Source organism: Gymnoscopelus microlampas (genome assembly GCF_963454915.1).
Source record: "Gymnoscopelus microlampas genome assembly, chromosome: 4".
NCBI lineage: Eukaryota > Metazoa > Chordata > Actinopteri > Myctophiformes > Myctophidae > Gymnoscopelus > Gymnoscopelus microlampas.
In genome coordinates this window covers 29,209,118-29,224,379 of record NC_139941.1, presented here as the reverse complement: position 1 = coordinate 29,224,379, position 15,262 = coordinate 29,209,118, and the positions used below count along the sequence as shown (strand labels likewise).

At 42.8% G+C, this 15,262-nt stretch overlaps 1 protein-coding gene across 2 annotated transcripts in view; it reads left to right on the top strand.

Annotated features, from left to right (window-relative positions):
• The window catches only part of LOC311043027 (netrin receptor UNC5C-like), a 280,919-nt gene that overhangs the window by 241,832 nt on the left and 23,825 nt on the right, over positions 1-15,262 (top strand). For both annotated transcript variants that reach the window (XM_084054159.1, XM_084054158.1), the window contains 4 exons: positions 6,532-6,723; positions 11,173-11,390; positions 12,639-12,774; positions 13,781-13,868. In XM_084054159.1, the coding sequence (XP_083910285.1) occupies positions 6,532-6,723; positions 11,173-11,390; positions 12,639-12,774; positions 13,781-13,868 (634 nt within the window). The remainder of the gene's footprint in view (positions 1-6,531; positions 6,724-11,172; positions 11,391-12,638; positions 12,775-13,780; positions 13,869-15,262) is intronic.

Genomic DNA, 15,262 nt, shown 5'->3' with positions numbered 1-15,262 from the left:
TGCCAGGGTCTCTGACACAGAAGTGTCTTTGTAAGAAGAGTAGTTGAGGCAGTCTGGCAAGGGTTTTCATGTCCCTATGAATGAAAGTACCTGGCTGATAAGGGCCACACGCTTTTATGGGGTGTTTGTTCTTTCATGAACCATTTGTTGAGAGGTAGGTAATTCAGCCTGGGATGCTATTGAGAGATTGAATGAAAAATATGACCGTGTAAAGGCCACAAGTGGATGTAGATGTAGAATTCTTTCCTTGGTCCGGGTGTGATGGACTAACTACAGTCATAGCATCTCTACAGTATATATTTTAACATCAGGTTAGCTACTGTACATGATGCCTTGTTTTTCGATATTGCCACATTTGGTTGACACAGTTAGACAAAGTAAGAACATCCCTCCCTTCTTCTCCTCCCACCAGTCATCCCATCCTTTCGAACAACTGAGCCTGCCAGGTGCCAGGACCACAGTTCATGTTGCCAGGCAATATCAAAACAAGCAGTTGAATGAGTTTCAATTAGTGATTGTGCACAGCTCCGCCATGGACGCAGATCACACAGGAGATAGAGCCAAGATAAGCTGAGCTATCCTGTTTTAGTCCGCCATTAAACATTAAACCTGTACATAGGACCATACGGTAAACCCAATAACAGCGAGGAGCAGTAGGTAGGGATCCATGCTGATTGGTTTGTGCAGTGGCGATTTTATAGGGTGGGCAGGGGGGCATTTGCCCCCACTTTTTTCCGATTGATTAATCTATCTATTTATTGAGATCTCATACGTATTTGTCATTCACATACAAGTGGCATTACTGTAAATAGATTGTGTATGAAATGAAAGCCTGCTAGGTACTTAGCAAGGCGTTGACAAGGTGACGTCATGGAGCTCTTTCTCTCTCTTTGATCTCTGCTCTGCCCTGCGGGAGTTAACGAGCATAGTTTTTTTCCTCAGAAAATGTATCAAACTACAATAATAACTGTCTATCTATCACCCAGACATGTGTGTGAAGGATATGACACGTAAGCAAGCTGTGACACTTACATGGAATGTTACATACAGTAAATGTATTAGTTACATTGTTTGTTTTGCTAACTTTGAAACTGTCTGCAAGTTTAATTGTTTTATTTGCTCAAGACCGAGAACGCATCTGTGTCATTTTTTGATTTCTTTAGGCTATTCAAAAATAGCAGATATACAAGCTCGTATCTTGAGCTTGTAGATCTGCTATTTTAGAAAAATCTTGAAAAAAAAATGTTTTTTTTGTTTTTTCCAAAAACTGTTTTAAGAATCGCCTCAGGTCTTAATGGGTTAAGTAGGCTAGTTTGCAGATGGAGTACCGTTTTTATTCAGTGTTCACATGTTTATAGGATGATGTATTTGCACCGTATTAGCCATACTGGCGACAGTAGATTTGTAGTGTTGTAGTCTGTTGACAATTTGTTGATCTGTGAGCCCCAGCCCACCTGCTATTTACAGATACAGTAGAACTGCTACATTATCTGTAGCCTGTGCTCGACTCAGTTCCTTTAATATGCAACTGTCTGGTATAAAGGATTCTCTGACTGGTGTTATTTCCATAGTGTACCAAGTTAACCATACCATACTTTGCACTTCCTCACAGATGGTGTTTTTTTTGTGTGCACCGAAACGGTCGGGCACCACTAAGGGTTTAATCCGCCCCTGCCATGACAAAATCTTGCCCCCCCCCCCTCCTGACAGAGGCTAAAATCGCCTATGGGTCCGCGTGCATGTGCGTGTGCGTGTCTGTGTGCACGAGTGTGCGCGCGTGACATAGAGCATAGGTACACAATACATACTGTACACACACATTTAATCCCATACACAGGCAATATCTCTGAATCTAAAAACATGCACACATAAAAGTTAACTATGAAACACAAACGAGAATCACTCAGTGTCACAAGTCAGCGTTCCACCTGACCCATTTAGAGGAAAAACATTGTTTTAAAATGTCATCTCTCTCTCTCACACACACACACACACACACACACACACACACACACACACACACACACACACTTACACAGCATTAGCTCTGTGTATGTCAGCTGTCTGCATAGTGTCTTAATTAGAACATCAAAGATCAATACAACCAATACGGGTGTTTTGCATGCGTCTGTACGTGTGTGTGTGTGCGTGCGTACTTGCGTGCACGTGCGTGCACTTGCGTGCGTGCGTGGGTGCGTGCGTGCGTGCGTGCGTGTGTGCATGTGTACGTGTGTGCGTGCTGACCTTTAGCAAACATTGTCCCTCCTACAGAGGGCTGTCAGATAGTACTTTAGAGGACATCACAGATGGGCTGTCTGAACGTCCCTCCATCTCCCACATGATTGATCATTATTCAATTGTTCCCTGTTGTGTTCATCAGAGTCACATGTTTTAATCTAAATCCAATTTACCTGGGCTTGTGGCTGAGGGTTTTGGACATGGAGCCACTCATCACGTACAAGAGGGAGAGAGCATACCACAGATGCAGCTGATTGACTTGAGGAATGGAAAGAAATGGGTGTGTGTGTGTGTGTGTGTGTGTGTGTGTGTGTGTGTGTGTGTGTGTGTGTGTGTGTGTGTGTGTGTGTGTGTGTGTGTGTGTGTGTGTGTGTGTGTGTGTGTGTGTGTGTGTGTGTGTGTGTGTGTGTGTGTGTGCGCGCGTGAGTGTGTGTGTGTGTGTGTGTGTGTGTGTGTGTGTACAGTAGGTGGTGAGGGTGTTTCTGTGTTTATGTTGATGTACCATATATTTTCTATATTACGTAATATGTTCATGTGTATGTGTGTGCCCAAGTGCATGCCAGTGTTTCGCTGATAGTATGTGTGCAATGGTAGGAAAACTGTGTTTCTGTGTGCGTGTGTGCGTGCGTGCGTGCGAGCGAGCGAGCGCGCGCGAGAGAGAGAGAGAAACTATGTGAGTGTATTTTAAATAGCTGTCATAGTTGTCAGGGTTTCTACTTTCTCCACTCGTGTTCACTGTGTCATTCTGTCTAGAACAAGTACTCACTGTTCTGTGTCAGGTCAAGAGTGCAAAGCCATGTTCACTCCCCTTTTCCAACTTTGTCTTCTTTAATCATTTTGGAAAAGACAGGCTATCATGCAAGATTACCAGGTGGTACAAGAACATCAGACAGGCAAATACAATAGAATGAGTTTGACCAGTTCTTGTTTGTACTGTATGTAATGGCAAGATGAATAAATCAATCAAGCAGAAGAGGCAAAAGCACTGCTGAAACATACAATACATGCACACTAACACACTATAGCAATGATAACTATCAGAAAAATAGTGCTTTAACCTTTCAACCTTTTTTGTTTTGTTTCAACCAAAAATGACCACTTACCCTACCTTTAATTAAATTCCTATTGGACATGTGACTTTGTCTGGCTGATGGATTATGGCCGTTGATTATTGTGTGTTGTGTATTTATTGTTTTTGTGGATTGTATCACTTGTGTGGTATTTCAGAGGTGGCGGATCGATGAAGCATCGTAGCGGCCACCACCAGTAGCACTATTACAATATTTGCCAGACCCAGGGGGTCGGCCTACGTGAGGCTTTGTCGGTCGGTCGGTCGGTCGGTCGGTCTGTCCCTCTTTTCCTCTGCACACACGTCATGCGAAGTCTGGCCATTCAGAGTTCAACCATTAGGGGTCTGGCAGTACCAGGTCTCCTGGTTCCCTTGTTATTTAAGCTGTTGGCTGAGCTGGTTTTGGTGGCAAAAAAAACCAACCAATTCTATTGAGAACAGGCAGGAGAGCAGAGAAATAGGCAATATGAATTGCAAAGGACAACAACAGTGCAGGTTGTATGTAGGTTACCCACTTGTGACAAAAACCAAACAGAGAGAGAGAGAGAAAGAGGGGGGAGGTTTAAGAGCAGAAATACTGTACAGATTTTTATTTCTTAAGCACAAACACACACAGACAACAGGCTGTAGCCTACTTTACTGATCCCAAAGTGTCATCACATTCCCAGTGTTAAGAAATAAGCCTCTATATCAAATAATAAAGAAATATAGGAGTCGGCCCTGCTCTCCTGTGTAGCTCCTTGGTCCATTATGGCAGTGACGTTGTTGAGCTGTGATGTAAGGAATTTGCATTCTACTGAGGAGATCGCAATACTAGAATCCATTGCTTGAGCTCTATGAAAGCCTTTGGCAGAAAAGGGCCATTAGAATGTGTTGGTATCACAGCACTCTTTGAGTTAACCTGGAACGCATCTGTGTCACTTTTTAGTGAGCTAAGTGAGTACCGAGTGCCGCGCTACGAGCTTGTAGATCTGCTATTTTTGAAAAATCGTGAAAATGTGTGCAAATCTTTTGAATATATATTCTTTAAAGCGAACATTTTGTACTCTATTCTTTGCTTCTGGGGGTCCCTGGAACAAAATATTTTGAGATGGGGGTCCTTGACACAAGTTTGAGCACCACTGATATAGTAACACAGGTTTTTTTTCAGAATACTGTTTGGATTTAGAAGACATTTGTAGAATCGGCTTCAGGTCTTAATGGGTTAATGCAACTGATGATGATGATGTTGATGATGATGATGATGATGATGGTGGTAAGAATGATGATGCTGGTGGTGTTGCAGATAATGGTGATAAATAAGCTCTTACTCTGATCATCACCAAGTATAAAAGACCAGAACATACAATTGCCTTGTAATGCCTTGTAATCGCCCTGCAGCTGGGTTCGTGGTTTGCAGAAAACTGTAATTGGTACCGTAGGTAGAAGAGCACAATGTCAGACATTGGCCATGATTTGAGACCACAGAGATGTAAAAAGTAGCTTTTTGTGACAACTATCCCTATGGCGTAGTAGCTAATTGGATAAAGTCGAGACGTGGATGTTATATATCGGGATTTTGAGAATCAAATTCTCAAGAAGAAATGCCTTTGCTGGGCAAAACTGCACATCAATTATTCTCTGAAACTACTGTCCACTCATCACAGTCTCAAACATTAATATTTGAGGACGCCATAGGCTTGCCTCTGCAGGGTGCACACACACACACCTCCCGTGAGGTGTAGAAAGAAAAAGTGGTTCATAGCGCCCTCAAGTGGCAGGTTAAGAACGTACATCCTAAGTGACCGTTCCTCTGTGCTGTGGCTGTTACATGTGTGTCATGCTTGTCAGTGTGTGAAGGCGTGTGTGTGTGATGCAATGAAGAATTGATGCCTGCCCGCGCGTGCATCATCAAAGCAGTGGGTTTCACGCATAATCGAGTTCATGCTTTCTCCTCTTGTTCCATGTGAGATGACAACAAGCAAATCCCACAGCATATGACTCAGGCAGTTAAAAAGGCAGCTGGAAAAAAAGCCTGTTATCTGCCTCTCAACTTTAAGGACGGATTATAAGAAAAGGAGCATTCCTTCAGTTCTGTATTCATCCCCTCCCACTGGCTACAGAGGATGCGATTAACGAGTGGTGCTTCAAGTGTGAAAAGAGAGTCCTGGAAGAGGAAAAAAAACAAAAAAAAATAAAACCTAGTTTCATTGGCGGCTTTCATGTTTCATGTAGGCTTGTTTGTTTTTCTGCTTTGAAGTTCAAGTGCGTTCCATTTACTCTTCTTCCTCTTGCCCTCTTTTCCTCGTCCTCCACTTTATCGGCCTTCTTTAAAGTCTCCTTTCTTCATTCTCCCTTTTGTCGCCTGTGCCGTGCGGTCTCCGCCTCTCCTCCGCGTTCCGTTCCTTCCCTCTCCATTTCCTCTTCCCTCCAACCTTTAAGCTAGCCTTTTCTTCTGTCTCCATTCCTCTCATGTCTGGTGCACCTCTGTCTTAGCTTGTGAATTTCGGTCCCTCATTACCAGGCTAATCAGCTCGCCGGTTTAAATGTGCACAATGCTTTCATATAGAATATTGATCTTGAATCTAAAAAGCCACGACTAATCTGTTCGAGGTGCCATTCAACGTTCAGAACAATGGAGGAAAGATGTTATAGGGCCTTGGGAAATAATTAACAGCCTAATTACGTTTTTAGAAGTTTGGTGTCAGACCTTTATGGAAGACGTCCCACGACCCACACGTATCTCTCTCTCTCTCTCTCTCTCTCTCTCTCTCTCTCTCTCTCTCTCGCTCCCTCTGTCTCCGTGTAGATGAATGAGTGTGAGATACCAGGTTGGATGGCTATTTAAAACTTATTTTGCAAGAGGACCCATTAAGATAGTTCTTAATAGTCCAGTGTCAGCTTCCTGAAGAGAGAGGGATTATCATTTCTGTGTTAGCCCATTTTTTTCACACATTTTTCTGGCTTGCGCACATTTCTTCTTGAGAAGTACCAATTTATTTTTTCTCTTTGTATAATAACCCCTCTCTCTCTCTCTCTCTCTCTCTCTCTCTCTCTCTCTCTCTCTCTCTCTCTCTCTCTCTCTCTCTCTCTCTCTCTCTGTAGTATGAGTGTTTGAAAATTACTTTCGAGAAGAGAAATCTTTTTAGCCATTTTCCTCTGTACAGGTACAGTATTAGTGGTGACGAGTGACATAATAAAGCATACAAAGTGTCTTATCTATCTTTGTCTCTGACTCTCTTCAGCCGCCCCCAGTACGGACGACGTGGCGCTGTATGTGGGCGTGGTCATCGCGGTGATCATGTGCCTGGTCATCTCGGTCATCGTGGCGCTCTTCGTGTACCGCAAGACTCACCGCGACTTCGACTCCGACATCATCGACACCTCGGCGCTCAACGGAGGGTTCCAGTCTGTCAACATCAAAACGGCAAGATCAGGTGAGGGCAGACACAGGGCGGGGAAATTATTTATCATCTTGTTACACTATTATCCCATTAAGACCTCGAACGCATCTGTGTCATTTTTAGATTTTTAGCTAAAAAGCATTATTTTACACTTTGGCTATTCAAAAATAGCAGATATACAAGCTCGTAGCGCGGCACTGAGTGCCGCGCTACGAGCTTGTAGATCTGCTATTTTTGAAAAATCGAGAAAATGTATGTTGAATTTTTTTTTTTTTTTAAGCGAACATTTGTAACTCAAATCGTTGCTTCTGGCGGTCCCTGGAACGACATAATTCGAGATGGGGGTCCGCGGCCAAATACCTATCATTTTGGGGGTCCTTGACATGAAAAAGTTTGAGCACCACTGATGTAGAAACATACGTTTTTTTTCCAGAATACTGTTGGGATGTAGAAGACATTTTGTAGAATCGGCTTCAGGTCTTAATGGGTTAATGCAACTGATGATGATGATAACAGGCTTTTTCATTATTATAATAATAATAATTATTATTATTGCTATATCTGCTTCAAACAACACTGCTGGAAGGAGAGATGAGGGGAGAACGAGGGAACCTACTTTGTCCTCTAATAAGAAAATGCCCTCTGACTGAACCCCCACAACACCATACTGTAGTAAGAGGAAGAATTATTGTCAGGGCAGGGCAAATGTAATCTGGTTTAATACCATCTAGACACTAACACAGTGTGTACACATGTCCCGTACGTAGTTACAGACAGTCACAGCGGCCCATGCCTCCACCTCTGGATGGATGTGTTTGACCCCGCTGTGTGTGATAACGGATGTGCTACTCACTGTCTCACTGTCGGGTGGAAACCTTGTTATGCGGGGTTGCCAGATCTGCTTATTATAATTTCCCCGCAAAGATTTTATTTGAAAATAGCCGATCTACAAGCTCACAACGCGTCGCATCGCGACGCGTTGTGAGCTTGTAGATCTGCTATTTTCAAATAGCTGATGTATTATGTTAAAGTGCTCATGTGGCCCATAGTGGCTTCTTTTGGGCTGGTTTTCCTAGACCTAGGTTGCTTGTTTCTCTCACAGAATCTGGCAACACTGCTCCTATGTCCCCCCCAAAAAAACGTTACTTTTCAGGAAATGGAAAAAGATAAAACAGTGGAAATTTGGAGATTCAAGGTTTCTGCTTGACAGCGACATAACTAAGAAAGAGGGTGTAACTCCACCAGAAGAACTCTCCTTGCCCTCCTTTCTGCTGGCTTTACGCTGGTGCTGATACTATCAGTGTGTCACTAGCTGGCAATCCATACTGTCTGTATGTGATTCATCTGTCTCAAATGGACACCATTCACTGACATGCAGCTCTCTCTCTCTCTCTCTCTCTCTCTCTCTCTCTCTCTCTCTCTCTCTCTCTCTCTCTCTCTCTCTCTCTCTCTCTCTCTCTCTCTCTCTCTCTCTCTCTCTCTCTCTCTCTCTCTCTCTCTCTCTCTCTCTCTCTCTCTCTCTCTCTCTCTCTCTCTCTCTCTGTCTGTCTGCTGCAGTGAGATCCCAGGCAGACATTAGTTGTCTCTATCTTTCTGTTTAAGTGGAGTCATATTTCACTCAGGTCCTTGTCCATACTGTAGCTTCAGCATCTCTAAGTATATGAGCTGAGGGCGGGAGGTGCGGTGCACGTACTGTAGATTCACACAGCAGACAAGCTGACGCGACACACACACACACACACACACACACACACACACACACACACACACCGCCCTCATCTCATTGTCTCTCTCTCTCTGCTTCTGGCTCCAAAAGCTGCCTCCCTCCGCCCAGTGGTTCACAAGTTGTGTTTTGTTCACCCAAAGGAAGACTTCAGGAACTTCTATCTAATGGTGTGTGTGTGTGTGTGTGTGTGTGTGTGTGTGTGTGTGTGTGTGTGTGTGTGTGTGTGTGTGTGTGTGTGTGTGTGTGTGTGGAGAGAGAGAGAGAGAGAGAGAGAGAGAGGAGACTAACTATAGGACTTATAGTATACATCTCATCTTAGGCCAGGGTTTTTGTTTTTCACAGCAAGCCCTGAAAAAAGCATCGTTTCTTTAACATAGATGACCAGGAGACAGAGGATATGGTGAGAATGGTTGAAGTTGAAAAATGCATAGTATAAAAATAGACAAAACAATCCCAAGTCCCTTTTATGGAGCATTCTATAACGTTAGCTTAGCACATGATATCGAGCCTTGTAGATGTAAACAGCACGCTGGCAGACTTAACAAATGAGTTAGAAAACAACACTAACATAGAACATTATACTCCAGGCACATTCTACGTGTAAGTTGTGACATTGCATGTTGATGAGCACGTTACACTAATCAGCCAATCACCTTGTTCAGGCCCACGGCTAACGCTAACCTTTTCAATGATTAACCCATTAAGACCGGGAACGCATCTGTGTGTCAATTTTATGATTTCTTTGGCTATTAAAAAATAGCAGATATACAAGCTCATAGCGCGGCACCGAGTGCCGCGCTATGAGCTTGTAGATCTGCTATTTTTCAAAAATCTTGAATTTTATTTTATTTTTTGTTAGGATTTAGAAAAAAAAAATAAAGAATCGCCTCAGGCAGGTCTTAATGGGTTAACCGTGAGAGGAAAATGGAAGCTCAGAGTGTCCATCCTCCCCTTCATGTAGCCACTTAGACACATAATGTAATCACCGCTCGTGTGCATGTGTAGTATGCCATACGAGGTGCTTGATTGTGTGACAGTGAATATGAGCACGTTTGTCCCTCGGGTGGACTGTACGCAATGTCCATGTTCTCGTTCGTGTGTGTGTGTGTGTGTGTGTGTGTGTGTGTGCGTGCTTTAGCATGCAACGCTACACATGCAAATGTCAAGGTATAACCATGGGACACGGAGCATTGTGTGGCATGACAGATAGATGCTGATGCGTTTTGCAATTAACGTTGCATTAGTCGCGACAACTCAAGGGCAAACATGTCGCGTGTTGAACATCTTGTGGCGTTAAGAGAGTGATTGAGATGAAAACATGACTGCTAATTAGCAGATACTCTGTGAATATTCTTGCCTCGGGGTAACATTATGACACATGCTATTCTACAGGCGACGGGAGTGAGAGAGAGGAAGGGGTGGATTGCAATAACCACGGTGGACTTGATATCGAGAACATTCTGTTTAATTAGCAGAATCTGCATGCTATCCATCTAGGTGTACGTCCTGCTAGGAGGACTCTGTAAGTTCCAGTGCCATGCCTCACACCTAGTAGGGCATGAGGACACACACTTAGAGAGTGGTTTTCTGAATCATTATTGAAGAAAAAAAAAGGTGTGCGATTAGCACAGTCCAAGCAGAACGACGCTAGCCGCCTGGGTGAAACTAGTGCAGGGTTTCTATTCAGTTATAGCTGAATAAAATAATTACAGGGCCATGGCTGTGCCTCATGTCAAATCCATGGCCACCAGCACTATAAACAGGGTCAGTGGAATTGGTGTTTTTGTGGTCAGAGAAGGGCGGAGTACCTGACGCGCAGCAGTGAGGTTCATCATACGATATTCTTATATAAATATAGGATATATATTATATGTACAGACAGATGTTGTGAAAATGAAATCTGAAAGACCCTGATAACTTATTAGATAAGTTAGATAAGATAACTCTTTTCCATCCTTCCGTTTAGCTGATCAGACATACACTGCAGCAGCTGTTTTTTTAATCAAATTATCTCGATTTACTTCTCCCTGATCTACATATCTCATCTTCTACATCACAGTAACCTGAATGCTGTGGATGAACCTGGACGATCATTTCACAGGTCCTCTAGACTAGAGCATACCTGGGCAACTGGCGGCCCGGGGGCCACATGCGGCCCCCACCTTCACGTAATGCGGCCCGCAGGTTAATATCGGAATACTGATATATTATTGATTTCAGCTGTTGCAATTCCAAACATGCAAACATGACCCGCTTCAATTACTTCAGTCTATATAGGTAGCTTAACAACCTATATATTTAAGTTCATAAAGTTAACATAAGTATAACTAAATGCATTTGAAATTAAATACACCATTTACTTTTCAGGATTCCAATTAAAAAATTGCACAAAAAAAACTCAGTTCCAATTAAAAAATAGCAAAAATAGCAGATCTACAAGCTCAAAACGCGTCACACTGCTATGCGTTTTGAGCTTGTAGATCTGCTATTTTTGCTACTTTTGTGTGACATAGAATGGCGATGCAGAGATAACTGCCCGACAGTATAATGTGGCCCTCTGGAGTGAGTGTGGAAATAATAGTAGCCCTCTCCATCATCAAAGTTGCCGACCCCTGCTCTACAGTCTTTCAACGAAATCTCCATGTATTTTGGCCAAGTATGTCGTACTGTATTAATAATGACGTTATTCCCTTACTTCTCTCTCTTACCGCTCCTGCCTCCTTCTCTCTGGCCATTGCCCCTTGCCTCATCCCTAGCTGATCTTCTGACCGCGCCTCCTGACTTGACCAACGCTGCAGCCATGTATCGCGGTCCTGTGTACGCTCTCCATGACGTTTCGGACAAAATCCCCATGACCAACTCCCCTCTGCTGGACCCTCTGCCCAATCTGAAGATCAAAGTATACAACTCCTCTGGCCTGGTCACACCCCAAGATGACCTAGGAGGGGACTTCACGTCTAAGCTGTCTCCTAAGGTAAGGCTGCATTCTGTCGCTCAGCAGTTAGACGTGGTCAACCCAGTGCAAAACATCAGGTCAGGTTTTATTGTGTATTGTACTGCTTTGCCCCGAGCTGTTTTAACTTTACTGTGACAGCTTAATCCTCATTTCAGAGCAGGGTGAGCTAGCCTTGCCCCGTGGCAGCGTTCCCAGAGCAGATACTAACAGTTTCTTTCCCTGCTTTGTCTCGATAAGCAAACAAAAAGACACAGCTTGTCAAATACATTAAATGGCATTAAATGGAGAAAAAGTGGCTGATGTTACTACAAGCAGAATCACTCAGCTAAACTCAATGCAATAAGTCGAATACATTAAAGGCCATTAAATGGCTAAAAGAGGCTGTTGTAACTGCAAGCAGAATCACTCAACTAAACTCAATACAACTGCAATTAATGACATTGTCTACTCCTTTTTAACCTTCAATCTTTCTCTGCTGACAATGACCTCTACAGTGCCCCCCGTTTTACCAAATCAAATCAAATCAAATCAAATAGTACTTTATTGTCAGTTCACACTGAAATTCGTTTACGACACAGCAGCCATGTATGCAACACAAATACAAATACAAGTTACAGTTGAATGTCACAGGTACAAGTACACAGTTACAAAACAAGGCACGCTGGGTCGCAGTGCAGCCGTTACAGCGCACCGGTACCAAGGCTATTTACAAAGAAAGCCACAAATATGAGTGTTCAGAACCACATACTGGCTTGACACAATAATAGACTGCCTTGGCGAATTCAACTGAGTACACTACACTTACAGTACATATAATCTTATATACTGTGTATATATATATATATATATATATATATATATATATATACACAGTTCACTCTGCATCTATTATGCTTCATCACTGGACAAGAAAAGAAAAAAGTGCTTGTTTTTCTTTCTTTTCCTTTTAACCCATTAAAACCAGGAACGCATAGCGTGTAGCACCGAGTGCCGCACTATGAGCTTGTAGATCTGCTATCATTTTGGGAGTCCTTGACATGAAAAAGTTTGAGAACCACTGATATAGCAACATAGTTTTTTTTCAAAAAACTGTTAGGATTTAGAAGACATTTGTAGAATCAGAACCTCAGGCCTTAATGGGTTAAACACAGTACCACAGACACTCCAAACTCTACCTCCATGCACAATACTATTCAATGTATTATGACATGTCCTATGAACCATGCTTTGCTGTCAATCCCCTCATCTGTGCTGCTTACTTCCCAGGTGACCCAGTCTCTGTTGGATAATAGCGATACCATGAACCTTCGCAACCAGAGCCTGGCGCGGACGAGAGATCCTTCCTGTACCGCACATGGATCCTTCAACAACCAGGGAGGACACCTCATAGTGCCCAACTCTGGTAACATTAAGCCTTATTCATACTGAGTTGCGTGGTGCCGGTGTCACACACCAGGAAATAGCCGATCTACAAGCTCACAACGCATCGCAGCGTGGTTTGGTTGTGAGCTTGTAGAGCTCTGTAGAGACTTTTGGTGAGCCACATGGCACACAACCAAGTATAAATCAGGCATTAGTACTCTCCACACAATTCTATTAATCACATTAATGATGATTACGGATTGGTAGTGACCTAAAGGCTGATTTATACTTCATTACATGACTCTTTCGGCCCTTTTCGTTTGACAAAATAATTTGTTTTCAACTGGAAAAACAATGCGACACCTTTTTCCCAGTCGAAAATATATCATTTTTGTTGAACTACACAAGGGGTCAAAGTATAAAAGGGTCAAAGTACACATTAAAGCTAAAATAAGCAGGATGGTAACAAAATGACCTCTAGTAATGAGAAGCACTGACCATCCCAAAAAGTGAAAGCACTGCAGTCTACTGCTACAAAAGTTAAACTACAGTAATGATAAAGTTATATAGTCGCTGAAGGTGATAATAGCAATTTATGCAGCTTTGTTTATGAACTGAATGGCTATAGTGCAATTGATAGTTAAATACTAGACACACTGTTTGACTGGTTTTGGAATCTACTTACCCCAATGATCTGCTGTATGATTTAATGTAGGAGTTCTCAGGCTAGATTAAAATGTCTGCCATTGACTATCAATCACATCAAACGCAGTGGGCATGGAAACAAGAATATTGAGTGACACGTGCTGTTCAAAAGCAGCTGGCAGCAACTGTACAATATCTAATTACAAATTCACCTAATGCAATAATTAACTCAAGTAGAATTCCATAATGAACTCTCACAGATTGATTGATAGATAATCCAAGTTTTGTGCATTGAAATCAAGAAGTATGAGGTCAGAATTCATGGTCAGTTAATGTTACATTTTGAAATATTCAGCACTGCATGTCTCTTCACCGTTTCCTGTGATTCCCTCCTCCTGCAGGTGTGAGCTTACTGGTTCCAGCAGGGGCAGTGCCTCAGGGTAGAGTGTACGAGATGTACGTGACCGTGCACAGGAAAGACAGCGTGAGGTGAGTCGTCCGCATCCTGATTGTTTGTGTGGTAGTAGTGTGGTGAGCTTTACCCTGTCTGACATGAGCTTACGGCACACAGCAAGGGATTGAATCCATGTTGTTATTTTCAGTAGGTCTCGACACCCTCCTCTGCATTGTGACTCAGTCAGTAGCAGTCGATCGACGCGGCAGGGGTCCAAAATAATGATGCCAAGATGAAAACTCTTGCCTTTTCAGATTTGAGGACACATTACATTGTCTTGTGTAACATTAATGTTCTACAGGATCGCTCAAATGCATTTATGCTTTGACTGCTTTTAGTTAGTTTTAGTCGGTTGTTTTGCCATCACATTATTTAGAATATGTAATTTAAAAGATATGTCATGCCAGTTTCTATCATTTAAATTATTGACATCTGTAACCAAAATAATGATTGGTTATCATCTGTATCAGAAGGGTGGTGGGGTCAGGCAGTATGAGGGCTGTGATTGGCAAACCAGCTGAATGGGGCTGGATACCACACACTCAAGCTAAAAATGAAAAAATAAAAGTACATTAGGTGAATGTTATGGAAAAGAGGAAGACATTTTCACTAAAATGTAGGACATTTCTGTTCAATTCTTGCAGGTAGTTTTCACTTTAAAGTTTTACATTCTCTCGCTGGTAAAATTCAATAAAAGTAGTGTCCTTGACGTTGTTTGTTCAAAGACCACTGAATACAACACACACGCGCACACGCACACTTGCGCGCGCGCACACACACACACACACACACACACACACACACACACACACACACACACACACCGTAACCGAAAACAATGATTTCGACTGACCTCTAAAAATGGTGATTTGGTGGAGATGTAATTTCATGTGGTAGCAGCGTGTCCTGCCTCTGTTCTGCTTTGCCTCTCAGAATACTACAGACTCCTACAATGTCTTTACACAGAGAATAGTTGGAGACTGAATGCTTTTTTACACGTTTCCCCATTTCTGTAACCACATACAGTAGCTGAATTAGGGTAAGAAGCCCAAAACAGTAGTCGTTAAATACTGCATGCGGTGAGCTTGAAGAACACTGTTACAATACAGGTCAAACTACCTCGTATGCATTCCACCCACGTGCGCTTTCTTCTTCGCTCTAGGCCTCTCGAGTCAATAGCAGTACATAAGAACTAGGGCCCCGTACAACATACTACAGTTTACCTTTGAGTCAACTCTCTGTCTTTATCTCACAATGTACCACAGTTTACCTCCGAGTCAACCCTCTACTCCGTCTTTATCTTACAACGTACTAATAGTTTACCTCCAAGTCAACCCTCCAGTCCGCCTTTACCTCGGTCAATAGTTTGGAATCATGAAAAAACAGTAAAACACCTTCACCAGGCTTCACATCAAACAGTTAGCGAGCT